The sequence below is a fragment of the Manacus candei genome, unplaced genomic scaffold (genome assembly GCF_025592945.1).
Source record: "Manacus candei isolate 608988 ecotype Guabito, Panama unplaced genomic scaffold, ASM2559294v1 h1tg000039l, whole genome shotgun sequence".
Classification (NCBI taxonomy): Eukaryota; Metazoa; Chordata; class Aves; order Passeriformes; family Pipridae; genus Manacus; species Manacus candei.
This window is the reverse complement of record NW_026138087.1, coordinates 2632082-2644908: the sequence shown is the minus strand read 5'-3', so window position 1 is coordinate 2644908 and position 12827 is coordinate 2632082. Positions and strand designations below refer to the sequence as shown.

The 12827-nt window shown below is 45.5% G+C and overlaps 1 protein-coding gene across 3 annotated transcripts in view; it reads right to left on the bottom strand.

Moving 5' to 3' along the window:
• ADAMTS3 (ADAM metallopeptidase with thrombospondin type 1 motif 3) overlaps positions 1 to 12827 on the bottom strand; it is a 64818-nt gene that overhangs the window by 29577 nt on the left and 22414 nt on the right. For all 3 annotated transcript variants that reach the window (XM_051794504.1, XM_051794505.1, XM_051794503.1), the window contains exon 4: positions 7827 to 7983. In XM_051794504.1, coding sequence (XP_051650464.1) covers positions 7827 to 7983 — 157 coding nt within the window. The remainder of the gene's footprint in view (positions 1 to 7826; positions 7984 to 12827) is intronic.

Below are 12827 nucleotides of genomic sequence, written 5' to 3'. Positions count from 1 at the left end.
CTCTCAGTCTAGATGTACCAGCCGAATTTTCCATGTCCAACAAGATGATTTCCAGGTTAAGTTTGAGATATTTGTCCTATGTTGTGAAGAAACATGGAAGATCAGAACTCATTTTCACCATGAGTTGGCTCTGAGCTTCCTTTCTGCTCTAAGCAAGTGAAAAAACCCCCACAGAGAATCTTTATCATCAAATCAAAGATACTCAAAGCCAAATGAAAATCTACACCCAGAAATGGAAGAAGCAGAAGGCACTACTTTGTAGCTGGACACAGTTAGGGAGTCCAAAACCTAAGTGAAAACGGGTAAACGATTACAACATTAACTCTGCCATGAAAGGGAGGAAACACACCCAAAGCCTTGAGGCCCAGAGGCTTCATGAGCTGCTGGAGGGCAGGGACCAGCCACAGTCACTGACTCTCACTTCTCTACACCACTAACAGACTTACTGCTACCTCTCACCTTAATACCTCTGACAGATTTATTGTCGAGCAGAGAAAAGCACAACTGCTCTTTCTCCTGGAAATTGTGACTTTATGTTCCCTGGAACTACTAGTGAAGAGAACTGGAACGGCAGAGCAGAGCTCTCCATTAAGGAAGCACAAATTTCCTAGGATGGCCTTGTATCACCTGTAACTGTTTCCAGAGGAGACTGAAAAAGCTCAGTTTACAGTGTGTTTAAACCTGTTGCACTTGATTTTTTTAGCACCTGAAAGATTTGTTATTATTAGCATTTTGCACAAGATGATCAGTGTATTTCGAAGTTTTCATTTTAATTTACAATAACCAGGTGGTGCTGATTTATTATTTGATGTCTGTAGGATTACAGAACGCAATTATTTGGCAAACAAATTGTTCTTCAAACTCGGTGATTCAAATTTTGTATTATGACTACAATATATATTCATTTCATACAAAAAGAGCCCTTGCTAATGATTTCACACGTTCTCACACTCCAGCATTCCCTGTCCTCCATGGAGGATGCGAGTGCCTGAGTGGAAGGGCAAACCTATTCCCTGCAGGCATGTCACTAACTGTTGGGAGGCAGCAGCCTGCTTGTTGTCTGGGTGGAGAGTTAAGACACCGAAGGAGACACCAGAGAGGCACTCAAGCCCTTACTGGCATCCCTCCTACAGGTATGTGCTCAAACTTTTCCAGGGAATGTTTAAAAACAGGCCCTGCAAAGGAAGATGCACCAGTGAAACGCTTCCCTTGGCTACTCCTACGGTCCGAGCCAGCAAAGCTCTTCATCCCTCACTAGGTTCTCTTCCCAAACCACACAGTATTTGCTGGAATCCAACCCAGATTTCCCACAGGTCAGCCTCTCACTGTCACCAGCTTCCCTGAGACTTCAGTTCCCTCTTTTCCAACTCAAACTGCAAGCTCAGACTTGTGTGACTTTTAATAACCCCCAGAACTCAAATTATCTCGCCGATCCTGTCCCATGTTATTGGAATACTCCAAAGAATGATTAGACAAGGCACTCTGGCAACCTCCCCCCCCTCCCCGTTTTCTTAGCAAACAACAGCTGGGTCATGCTGTTACTCTGTGGTGTTTTACTATTGCGTTGTGGAAAGATTTATGCGCTTGTGTAACCCAGAAATGGGTCTGAAGAAACTCGGTCCATGGGGAGCAACGTGAACTACGAGGATGATGTTCTCACGTTAGTCATTCCCATCCGCATTCCTGGCAGCTCCAGCTGCCCAGTTCTGGGTCATCCCACGTCAGACAAACCAGATAAGTTTACTTCTCATTTGCACCATGTTTTGGAGGATGCAGTGAGCAATACATGTGGTAGGGCAGGAGCTTCTCCACAGGACCCCACCAAAAGGAGGAGCACAGCATCCAAATCGCTCATTCAAAGCACACCAGATCCATCTTCCTTTTCTGTCATAAATCAGGGATGCCTCCATGTCATCCAGATATTTTCAAAGATATGACTGAATTAAATTACCTATGGTTTGGATCCTTACCTGTTTCTAAAATCTTTCTAAAAATACCCATTAAAAACCAGGTATCTCTCAGTGGGGAAAAATGCCAAAACTGTAGTAAATTAGGGGTAGAAAGTCCAGCGAGAGCCACAGGGTACGGAAATTACTATTTGATGTTAGGACACAAACTGCTACATTTTAATTCATTTTCCCATCAGAGACATAGATTAAAAAGCCAACTGTAGAACAGACTGATTAAACAAGGCTCTTCCCTTTCCGTGGAAGAGTCTCTCAGTGCTGTCATTTCGGTCCTAAATTTGTACGAAGCGCATGTAAAACACATAAACAAGGCTCAGCCCCCGCACGCTGTGGGAGGATTCATTTCCTTCAGTTCCGGACCTTTAATTCACATAAACTCACCCTGATAAGGCAGTCTCTTCTGCTTCCCATTCCCATGTTCCCAGACAGGGATGTTCTGGTACATACATCCTGGTACATACCCCATTTTACACCACCCTGGTCCCTTGGCCAAATTCAGAGCACTTTTAACCACCTCAGGTGCATCCTTCTAATCAAACTCAGCATTAGAAATGAGTTAGTTCTCACCCAAGGGAGGGAACTCAGTCCCACGTGGATCACCCAAAGGGTGACCCTCTCCTTGGCATGTCTTCACCTCTCCAAGAACATCATCTCTAAACCAAACAGGCTTCTTCATGTGGGAACAGCTGCTTTCACAGTATTTAAAAACCTCTGCTGCCCGTTATCACCACTGTTCCTTCAAAGTTTTCTTCTTCCTATGCAATTTAGGGGCACAGGGAGTTTTCACTGGAAACTGTATGAGCCCTGGAATGGCCTCAAGCTGCATGTACTGACCTGTCTCCAGTTTTTCAATTTTCCCTTCATACAGGTTTTTCTGTGTGTTTTACTACTCTGGCATTGGGTGCCTGCAGTTGGAATGAAGCCTTTATCCTTGGTTTTATTTAAGAATCATTTTCCTTTGTTATTGCCAAGAAGAGAAGACGACTTAAGCAGATGGATGTCCCCACTGCCATCATCGGGCCATAAGAGCAACCTCCCCGACACAGACACAGCACATCACTCACTTCACACTTCTGATCCATTCCTGCTCAAATTTCTTTCTTAAAAAAAAAATTACAAGCTTTTCCTCAGCTATGAAGTCTGGGTTTGCTTTTCCTTCCTAAATACATCCATCACCAACGCTCCTTCTCCTTTGTACCGTGCCGTGCTGTTCCTGTTCTGTTTTGCTGACTACTTTTCCCTTGATTAAGCAAACTGTTACCTGAAAAAAAAGAATTAAAAAACCCATCCCACAAACCAGTATTCAGTCAAGAACTTGAGAGAATCCAATTAAGTTTCAATTTTATAGAAGAAGGCTAAATTAAAAGCAAAAGCTCCAGCAGCTCTGGATAAGAGGAAGGATGTCTTTAGACAATCTAGGTTACTGCCATCAATAGAAGTTATTTGAAGGGCCTTTCTTGGGGGACTACAAGAGAGCTGGAGAGAGACTTTTGATTAGATATTGGGAAGGAATTTTTTCCTGTGAGGGTGGTGAGGCCCTGGCACAGGTTGCCCAGAGAAGCTGTGGCTGCCCCATCCCTGGAAGTGTCCAAGGCCAGCTTGGGCAGGGTTTGGAGCAACCTGGGAGGTGTCCCTGCCCATGGCAGGGGGGGAAACTTTGAGGTGCCTTCCAACCCAAACAACTCTGTGACTCTGTGATGATACAAGAATGCCCGGACTGAACAGAGGATGTTACACAATGTGGTGTGCTCGGTCCCCACAGAAATCATTTCCATCTTTCCCGTTATTCCTGATTGCACAGGCTCATGTGGTGGGCTGGGCAGTATCTAAAATATACTCCACCAGAACACAGGTCATGAGAAATTCTGCTGAGAAAGAGTCCAGACACCCTCCGGCACGACGGCATCCCTGAGAACCACTAACGCGCCTGGGGAAGGGCCGAGGGAGGTCTCCCAAGCAGGCAATAGTCTTCCCATTCTTCTACCTTCTATTCCAGGGTTTCATTCCCAGGCAACCAGGAGCAATTCCAAAATCATTTCTTCCTCCTACATGTTTCCCACCTGGGACAAAGACGCTCGAAGCCAGTGCCATGGCAACCCCATTGGACACACAAGCACTTTGGTTCTTTGGGGGAAATGAAAGTTCTGAAAGGAAGCTGGGAGATAAAGGCTCCTGTTCCTTGTTTCCCACTGTTAGTTAGTAATTACAAAAATACTTTCATCTCAAGTGCTCTCTGGGTGACTAGGTTGTCATTTAAAAAATACTGTGATGGGAGAGGAGGATGAAATAGGAAAGCTGTGAGTACATTTACCACGCTGTGTAACCTCCACACTCAAGGTTGGTTGTCATCATTCTACCACAGGAAAAGAAAGTGCATGGAAAAAATCACAGAAGAATGAACAGGAGGAAAGATAAATCGAATTCTCAGTGATCAGCTGGAGCAGAATATGATCCAAACCCCGCCTCGTCATCCCACTGACATCAACCTGAGTCTTCCCACCGACTCCAGAGGACTTGGATCAGGCTTTTATGTTTCTGAAATACAATTTGGGTTTTATTTTACCACACTCCTGAGTCTGACTCAGTAGAACTTGCACAGAAGGCCTCCTGGGTGCAAATCTGATTGTAAATTCCACAGTCCTTGGCCTGTTTCTGTTGTTTCTTGGATGCTTTCAAGGAATAAGGTTAATGATCACACATCTTGGTGATGTTTCTCAGCTTCTTAACAAAGAGCAGCTTCTTTTCATCCTGCTCAGACAGAATGATATCATTGTTGTTCTTTCAAATCCTCCCAAAATCAGGCTTTTCCTGAGAGAATGTCTTTCCATTCCTAAATGAAAAGCTGTTTTGGTGAGAAAATCCTAAAGATTTATTTAAATAATGTTTTAACATGACAGCCTCACACATTGTTATATTTTTTTCTGTCTGCATAGCTTGCTTGCTCTCTGACTCTCAGACATGGAGTCTTTGATCTTCATTTCTTTCTGCCCTTAAGAGTAACTATTTTTTGCTTTAATGTACATTATTTGGGAATAACACTCACAACATGAACACTGACCATGAGTACCTGCAGTACTCAACTCAAATGAGAAGCACAGATGTTCGGTGTCTTTAGGATCAAGACTTAAATGACTGGGGAAGTCGAGCTTACAAGTGTCATCCCAGGGCAATCCGACATGGAAAAGCTGTCAGGAGACTGTCGGGTGTATTTACACCCATGGAGAACTCTAGACATTGTCCTGTTCTGGGACAGGATTCCCAGACCAGACCTAACCAGACGCTCATCCCAGATGTTTAAAAACAAATGTCCAGTGTCTCATCCTACCACATTTCAGAGTTTTTCCAATAGCTGGGATTTCCCAGGGGAGGCCTTGGCTTCCATCCCGCAGAGGAGGAAGAGCTTCCTCTGTCCAGAGGAACCAACCTGAGCTCAGCACTTCAAACCAGCAAACAGCCCCACCCTGTGTGATGGAGGTCACAGGGACCAAGAAGGACTTGGGGTTTATAAAATGATTTGAACAATCAGAGGTCAAGACCCACTGCTTCCCTCCACTGCCCCACTTGGCAGAAGAGAGATCAGATTCCAAGGAATACAGTCAAATAAGACCCTCTGAATAATCAGACAGTTTACCCATGACATATAAATAGTCAATCCTGCCACCAGTCTGTCATAATATGGAAAATTATCCACATTTCCCTGATATCACAGACTGAGAGGAGAGGCATTTTATAAGCATAAAAGCTATAAAAAACAACTGATATCAAAGCTGATATCAAAACAACTCCCAAGTAGTCAGGGCCATTTATATGCAAGAGATCCTATTCATACCAGAATGATTGAAAAGAGTGAGGTATAAAAAGGCAATAATTAATGAAGGGGTCCTTTAAGGAGCCTGAATTGAGTGTGCACACACACAGAGAACAATTCCCCACAGGAATGGGGCAGGATTTCTAGTCTGATTTCTGGAGTGTCTCATATAAGGCACTTCTAAAGAAACCAATCTCTACACAAAGCAAATGATGAAACCAATACATGCAATATGCTGCTGTCATTTCCTAAAGAGGCTATCCAGAGACATGGATACCATAGGCAGGAATGGTGCTGCTTTGGGGTGAAGGCTGAACCCACACTGTCCAGTAGCTCGAGGTATCCCAGTATCTTCCCCAGAACCCCAGATTTCTGGTTCCCAGCTAAGAAAGCTCACTGACACTTCACCCCAAAAAACAGCCATAAATAAAGAGACAAGGATAGATATAAGTGTGCTGACTTCCATGAGAACACAGTATATGAACCAATTCATGTCCCTTGCACTGTGATCACGGCTAAAACCTTGCTCTCAGGATGGCAGCTTTTCCACTTAAAACTCCTACGCTCACTCCGTCCCACTGTTTGAACAATGTCCAACCAATTCCCAAATGCTATAATATCCTGCAGGAATTCCAGATGTCCTGTCAGACTGAAAGCTCTTCCACATAGCTGGAGCTGGAAGCTTTCCTCTTAGGAATCTGGTTTTTTGTAGGGAGAATAGGCCACAGTGTGTCCTGTGTCACCTTGGAGGAAAGGCCTTCACACAGCATTTCCCAGTTTTTGCAACCACTTCACTGACAACGACAGCTTTAAGTACTTTTTTATCTTAATGACTGTTTTGTTGAGTCATCTGTCATCTGTTGCTGAGAACTTGGATTTTTGTCTGTGCTGGCTGAACTCCCAAACCACCAGCAGACCATTCTCTGCGTCACTGCCTCCAGCCCGGGCACAGTGATGGGAGCAGAGCCAGAGAAGAACGAGGAAGATGTCCATGGCATCGATATGCCGCTGACAACTCCACCGCTGCAAACATTTCCTCAGGCTCCACAGGCTTGGGCAGCTTGCTATAACCTTGGTCATGGAATCATTTCGGTTGGAAAAGCCCTCCAACATCACTGAGTCCAAATGTTCCCCCAGCAAATGGCAAGGGTACCACTAAACCATGTCCCCAAGTACCACACCTTCGTGACTTTTAAATCACTCCAGGGACAGTGACTCCACCGTTGCTCTGGGAAGTGCAATCCATGAAGAAATTTTTCGTAATATCCATCCTAAACCTCCCCTGACACAACTTGAGGCCAGTTCCTCTATACCTGTCACTTGTTACCTGGGAGAAGAGACCGAATCCCACCTGGTTCCAATGTCCATTCAGGGAATTTTGACTTCCTTTCTGAGAAGGTCTCCCTGAACCTCCTCTTCTCTGGGCTAAACCCCCCCAGATGCACGAGCTAAATTGGAATAACCTTGCTGGGGCACCAAAAGCCAAGTAGCTCTAGTTCTGTGTGTTGCATGTTACTGTTCTTTATTTCCCAAACCCTTTCAAGTTCCATCAACATGCAAACACAACATATGAACAGGAATTTGAGAAGCTGAGAGATGCTGAAAAACAGGCAGAGCGCTGACAGGGAGCGGAGCTGCTCTTTCATCCTCAGCCCAGAGGCTCAAAATCCTCAGCACCCCCCAATGCAATGCCTTGGCTTGTAAGGGTTTGTGCAAAATTAAAAAAAAAACATACAAGCAAAGGGATTAAACTACACCATAATTATTCTCAGACACGATAATTACTCTCAGATGGACCAACCGCACTATCTTCAAGGCAGAGGGAAATCCTCGGATGTGACAAAATATATCCGCCCCACACAAGTGCCTTCAGACCGCCTGAACTGCAACCAGTAGGAGGAGGGAAACAGTAAATTGGCACAACTTCACTGTTACTCAGAAACAAACAGGACCCAAACTTTAAACAGGAGTTGTGTGGCCTCTTTCCAAAGCTTCCATAGGCTGGAGTCACCCGGAACAGATCTGCAAAGAACCCCCACAGGATACTGTACCTTCTGTGTGGACATCAGGGAGCACGTCAGGCGGATGCTGCGCTACCGCCGACCGCCGGTACACCATGTGGATCCTTCCCTTCTCCTCTTCCATTTGCTTTCCTCTTTCCAAGGGCTCGATGAAGTATTCATCCTCATCAGTTCTTATCATTCCAGCCTGGTGAGAAAGAGAGAAAGCGTGTCCATGTCACTGGAGAGCCTAAAGAGGTTTGACAAGCAAATATCAAGGGGGTGCAGAGTATAAAACGCTTGGAATATTACTGTAACCAACAGATTTCTTTTTCCTCTGCCCCAAATTTCATCAATAAAAAGAGCTTGAAATTTTCCAAGTGAATGAAGGGAGAGAGAGGGGCAGAAGCAGGTACTGCATTTTTAAGTGAATCTTCCCTGTAAACTGTACTGCCAACCAAGTGTTTCCTTCCCCCCAGGCAGGTGCTCAGAGCACGTACTTTTCAAGGCTCCCTTGGAGAAAAGGCTGTGGTGGATTTTCAAGAAAGAACTATGTAGTGGAAATTTTTTAATTTTTTTCCACAAAAACACATTGATGGAGCAATCCAGGAAAGCACAGTCTGCAATCTTGGAATGCTATTAATTTTACTGTTTTTTTTCTTCTAAATTAAGGGCGTTCAGAATTTCCACCCGCTGAAGGAAGCAGGGTGGAATCTGTGCTGCTGTGGAGTTCTCTAGAGCTGTCCTCTGTATTCTGGGAAAAAGGGAAGACAACGGGACCACCAAAATCCAAAAGCAGCCTTTGGGGCACAGTGGTTGGAATAAACCTGCCTGTTCCCAGAACCATCTCAGCCCTGAGGCTTGGGGAAGTGGATTAACTTACTGGCTTTCCTATAAACTATCTTCTCCCAGGAGAGAACCCAGAAAAAAACCTGCCCAAAGTCCAGTCAGCACCCCATGTGCATCCACCTTGCTCCCCAACATCTATATTTGTCTTTAAATGACTCCTGAACATTAACATTTCATCCCTGCAGCTCTTTCTGTCCTTCTTGATCCAGGAGCAAACCGAGGGGATTCTGTGGAATTAAAGTGATGCAGGAGCAAGAGTTGCTGGAGTTCATAATAAAAGGTAACTGGGAGCAAGGCCAAACCCAGCCCTGGCCCAGACAGCCCACCTAGGAGGACTTCCCAGAGGACACTACACCTTGCATCCTTCACTGGACAGTCCACGGATAAAACAAAACCTGAGAAAATGCATATAGTTGGGGGGTTTTTTCCCATGCAAAAGACACAGACAAGAATAAGGGAATTAGCAACAATATAAAGCCTTGAGAAAATAACCTACAAGGGCAGGTTACACTAAGGAATCACTTCCCCAGCCAAAATCAACAGCATTTAAGGGGGAACATGATTCCCTATAAATATGCATGGGGTGGTTGCTCGAAAAGAGGAAAGAGCCCTTCATTCAGGGAGCACAATGGAGAGCTGTGGAGTGGCCATTAATGGCCACATTTAACTTTGGTGTTACACATTGGGGTGGGATTTCCAGAAGTATTTTAGGAAGTCAAACACCCTGTTTGTAGTGGTTTGCAGTGAGGGAGAGGCAGTTAATTCCCAGGTGAGTTTTAGAAAGGCCACCCTGAGTGTCAGGAAGTGTGAAAGGGTTTGTTCAGCAGTCACACTGTTGGCCATTATCAAGTGCTGCTAAAACTGATGTTACCTGAGTGTTACCTGAGAGTAGGAAAGGCCTTGGGTTCTGCTCCCAGTCTCCATCCCAAACTCTGCTGGTATCTGTATTCTGAACACCTGGTGTTCTTTTAAGACACAGGATCTCCCACCGAGAAGATAATGCTATAAATTATGTTTTTAATTGTGCTGAGTGCCTTTGTGCCACAAAGAAATAGTTTTTCAAACACTAATGTGATCCACTGGGGAACTGAGGTGTTAATTAGCAGCTATTTCTCCTAAGCCAGCTCTGAACAGCGAGAGAACTTGAACTGTAAAGCTGCTTTAAGCAAATCAGAAACCCAATATGGAAATATTTGCCAATTTCAATTCTTTTCCTGGAAATTCAAGATCCACAGAGCTTTCCTGCATCTTCATTTGTATTGCGGGCACCTTTTCTTGTCTCAGGATCCGCACCCCTTCTGTCCCACACAGTAATGTGCAAACACCACGTGCTGGGTCTTGGCTGGCAAGATTTGAAACAGGGCAGATAAGGAGCTTAAAAAATTGAAGTTTAACATCACGTTCAAGGCTCTACATTCACATCCAAGCAGAGCAGGCTGTCAACAAGGTGGAAGCAGATTAATAAGCAGGCTGAGTTTGCTCAGCAGCAAGAGGTTGGCTGTAGGAATCTGGGCTGCACTGGTCATCCACGGCAAGAAAGGAGCAAGAAAAAATCAGGAATAAGCACAGGGATCTGAGGATGCCAAAATCCCCTTCCCTCTAGAAGGAAGTTCCAACTTGGGACCCTTCGGTCACACAGAAGTGCAAATATGGAGTAATAAAGCCAGGCTGTGCTGTTGGATTCTACCTGGAAGGGAATCATGGGAAGAGCACAGCTCTCACGAGAGCACACATGAAACAGGCACATGTGAAAGAGTCAGGGTTAGAAGGAATGCTGAAGACCTATCTCATTCCACCCCCCTGCCATGGGCAGGGACACCTTCCACTAACCCAGGTTGCTCCAAGCCCCGTCCAACCTGGCCTTGGACACTTCCAGGGATGGGGCAGCCACAGCTTCTCTGGGCAACCAGAGCCAGGGTCTCATCACTCTTAGAGTAAACAATTTCTTCCCAACATCTAATCTAAACCTTCCCTCCCTGAGCTTAAGGCCATTCCAATTAAATTTCCATTCTATGAAAATTAAACCCTAAACACCTTAAAAATTAAAAGCAGAAATGTGTATCTGAAATATATATGGAATATCAGCACTACCCCACTCCCCTCTCAGAACCAGGACACGGGAACCAGTTCCCACTCTGGGCTGCACATCAATTGTGCAGCTCGTAGTGAAATCTCGAACAAGGGTCTCTGCACATGGAAAGTTCAGCTCAGGAAGTTCCGTGTGCCATCCCACGTCATTCCAGCCAGCATCATCCTTGATTTCCCCTTCCACCAACGCCAGGACTGCAGCGAAGAGCTCAGCGGTCAAACCAACGCAAGGCTGTGCCTCCAGGAAAACACTTCCTTCTCACCATTCTATCCATGGAGTCGGAAAACATTTCCAGGGCTCTTCCTCCACTCCTCATCCCTCCCTTTTTCCCCGCTGGACAATCACAGGTAGCTGACAGCTCTATCCTGCCCCATACTAAATAGAAGCCCTATTGAAAAGCATCAAGAGCTCTGTGTTCCCTCAATTTAATATCCCAGCCCCGGCCAAGCAGACACTGCCTCCTGCCAAGACAAACACCTGGGCCATGGAATGGGGAGGGGGCCGGTCCTGGAGACAGCCCTCCAGTCTAAACTTCTTAAGGAGTCCAGAGAAACATGCTTTTATAAAAGAGGTGCTGCCTCGTCTGAAAACACGGATTCAGCCCCAAAACACTGCTACCTTTCACCCTCTCTGTTGGCTTAAGGTGGGTTCAGGCCGGTGACTGTGCAGAACCTGCGTCACACCTACCTGCTGCTCCGCTTCCCAATCCAAAGGAGAAAAGCTTTTGGAGTCGCACCGAACACTGGTTGATTTATTGGAAGAAAAGCAAAGAGAAAAGCTTCACCCACAGCACATTTCCCTTTGCCTGCCTCCCCCAAAACTGAGCCATAGTGGGCGGACACGGCTCCTAAGTTTGTTTAGCTCCAGGGTTATACCCTCAATTCCTTGGGTGGATATTATTTCTCGTGCCTCATGGGATCCATATTTTGACAAGAATCAACTGATTCTCTGGGTTTCTTTTCAAAAATATTCTAGAAGCTTCTGAAGTTGTAGAGTTTGCCTACGATGCTCCTCTTCAGTTCGTGCCAGGGCCTCACCACCCTCACAGGGAAGAATTTCTACCCAATACCCCCCCTAACCCTGTCCTCTGTCAGTGGGAAGCCATTCCCCCTTGTCCTGTCACTCCAGGCCCTTGTCCCAAGTCCCACACTCCGGCAGGTAAGGGGACCCAGGCCCTGCTGGAAGGGAAGGGGAAGGGAAGGCGAAAGGCATCCAAAAGGACGTACTTCCCTCCCTCCACATCTTCTGCATGTTAAAGTATTTATGGCCTCAACATACTTGGCATACAAAGAAATACTACACGTTAGAGGAATGCTGGAAAAAAGTAATATGGCAGCGCTCTGCACAGTTTGGAGAAACAGATGTTATGGATCCAGTTGCCGGGTGCCTACAGAGGAGGTTTGCAGATGGAATTCCTCCTCCCCCACGGATGGGTCTTCAGTTGCCATGGAGGTGTCCAGGGCTCAGGGCAGACACCATGGTTTTGGGGTAAAACATCCCCATTTACTGACCCTCCAGCTCCAGCACCCTTAGAGTCATTCCCAGAGGAGTGAGCAGGAATTCCACAGCTCATCTTCCCTCTCTGGAAGATCAGTGTGATATAAAATCCATGTTTTATCACATGTTTTATCCTGGCAATGCATCCCAGAACTAAAGCAAGAGCTCCTCTATCATTTTAGGCTCCATTCTTGAAGGGTGTTGAACACAGCACAGAGGGTTGGGATTTTTCTTCCGAATTAAAAACATGAAACCCGTTTCTGAGTCCAATGAAATATTCAAAGAGGATGCACCGCTCAGGCCTCGCAGCCACCTGAATTACTCACACAGCACCAGCTTCTGACCAATCACCTAATATCAGATTTTCAAATCGAAAATCTTCTGCAGCTGTGAAGAAAAAAAAAAAATCTTATTTGTTCTACCAAATACCAGGATGAAGATTCAGAAACAGGATGAAAACATAGGAATGTTTAATATCCTCTTCCAAACTATGGGCGCAAATTTAGGAAGGAGCAGATAAGACACACTCATACTAAAATACTGAATCTCATCTGCCCAGAGGAATCGAAGCCTCTCAACACACTCATTGTTGTATCACTTTACGAAGCAAAAGGCAT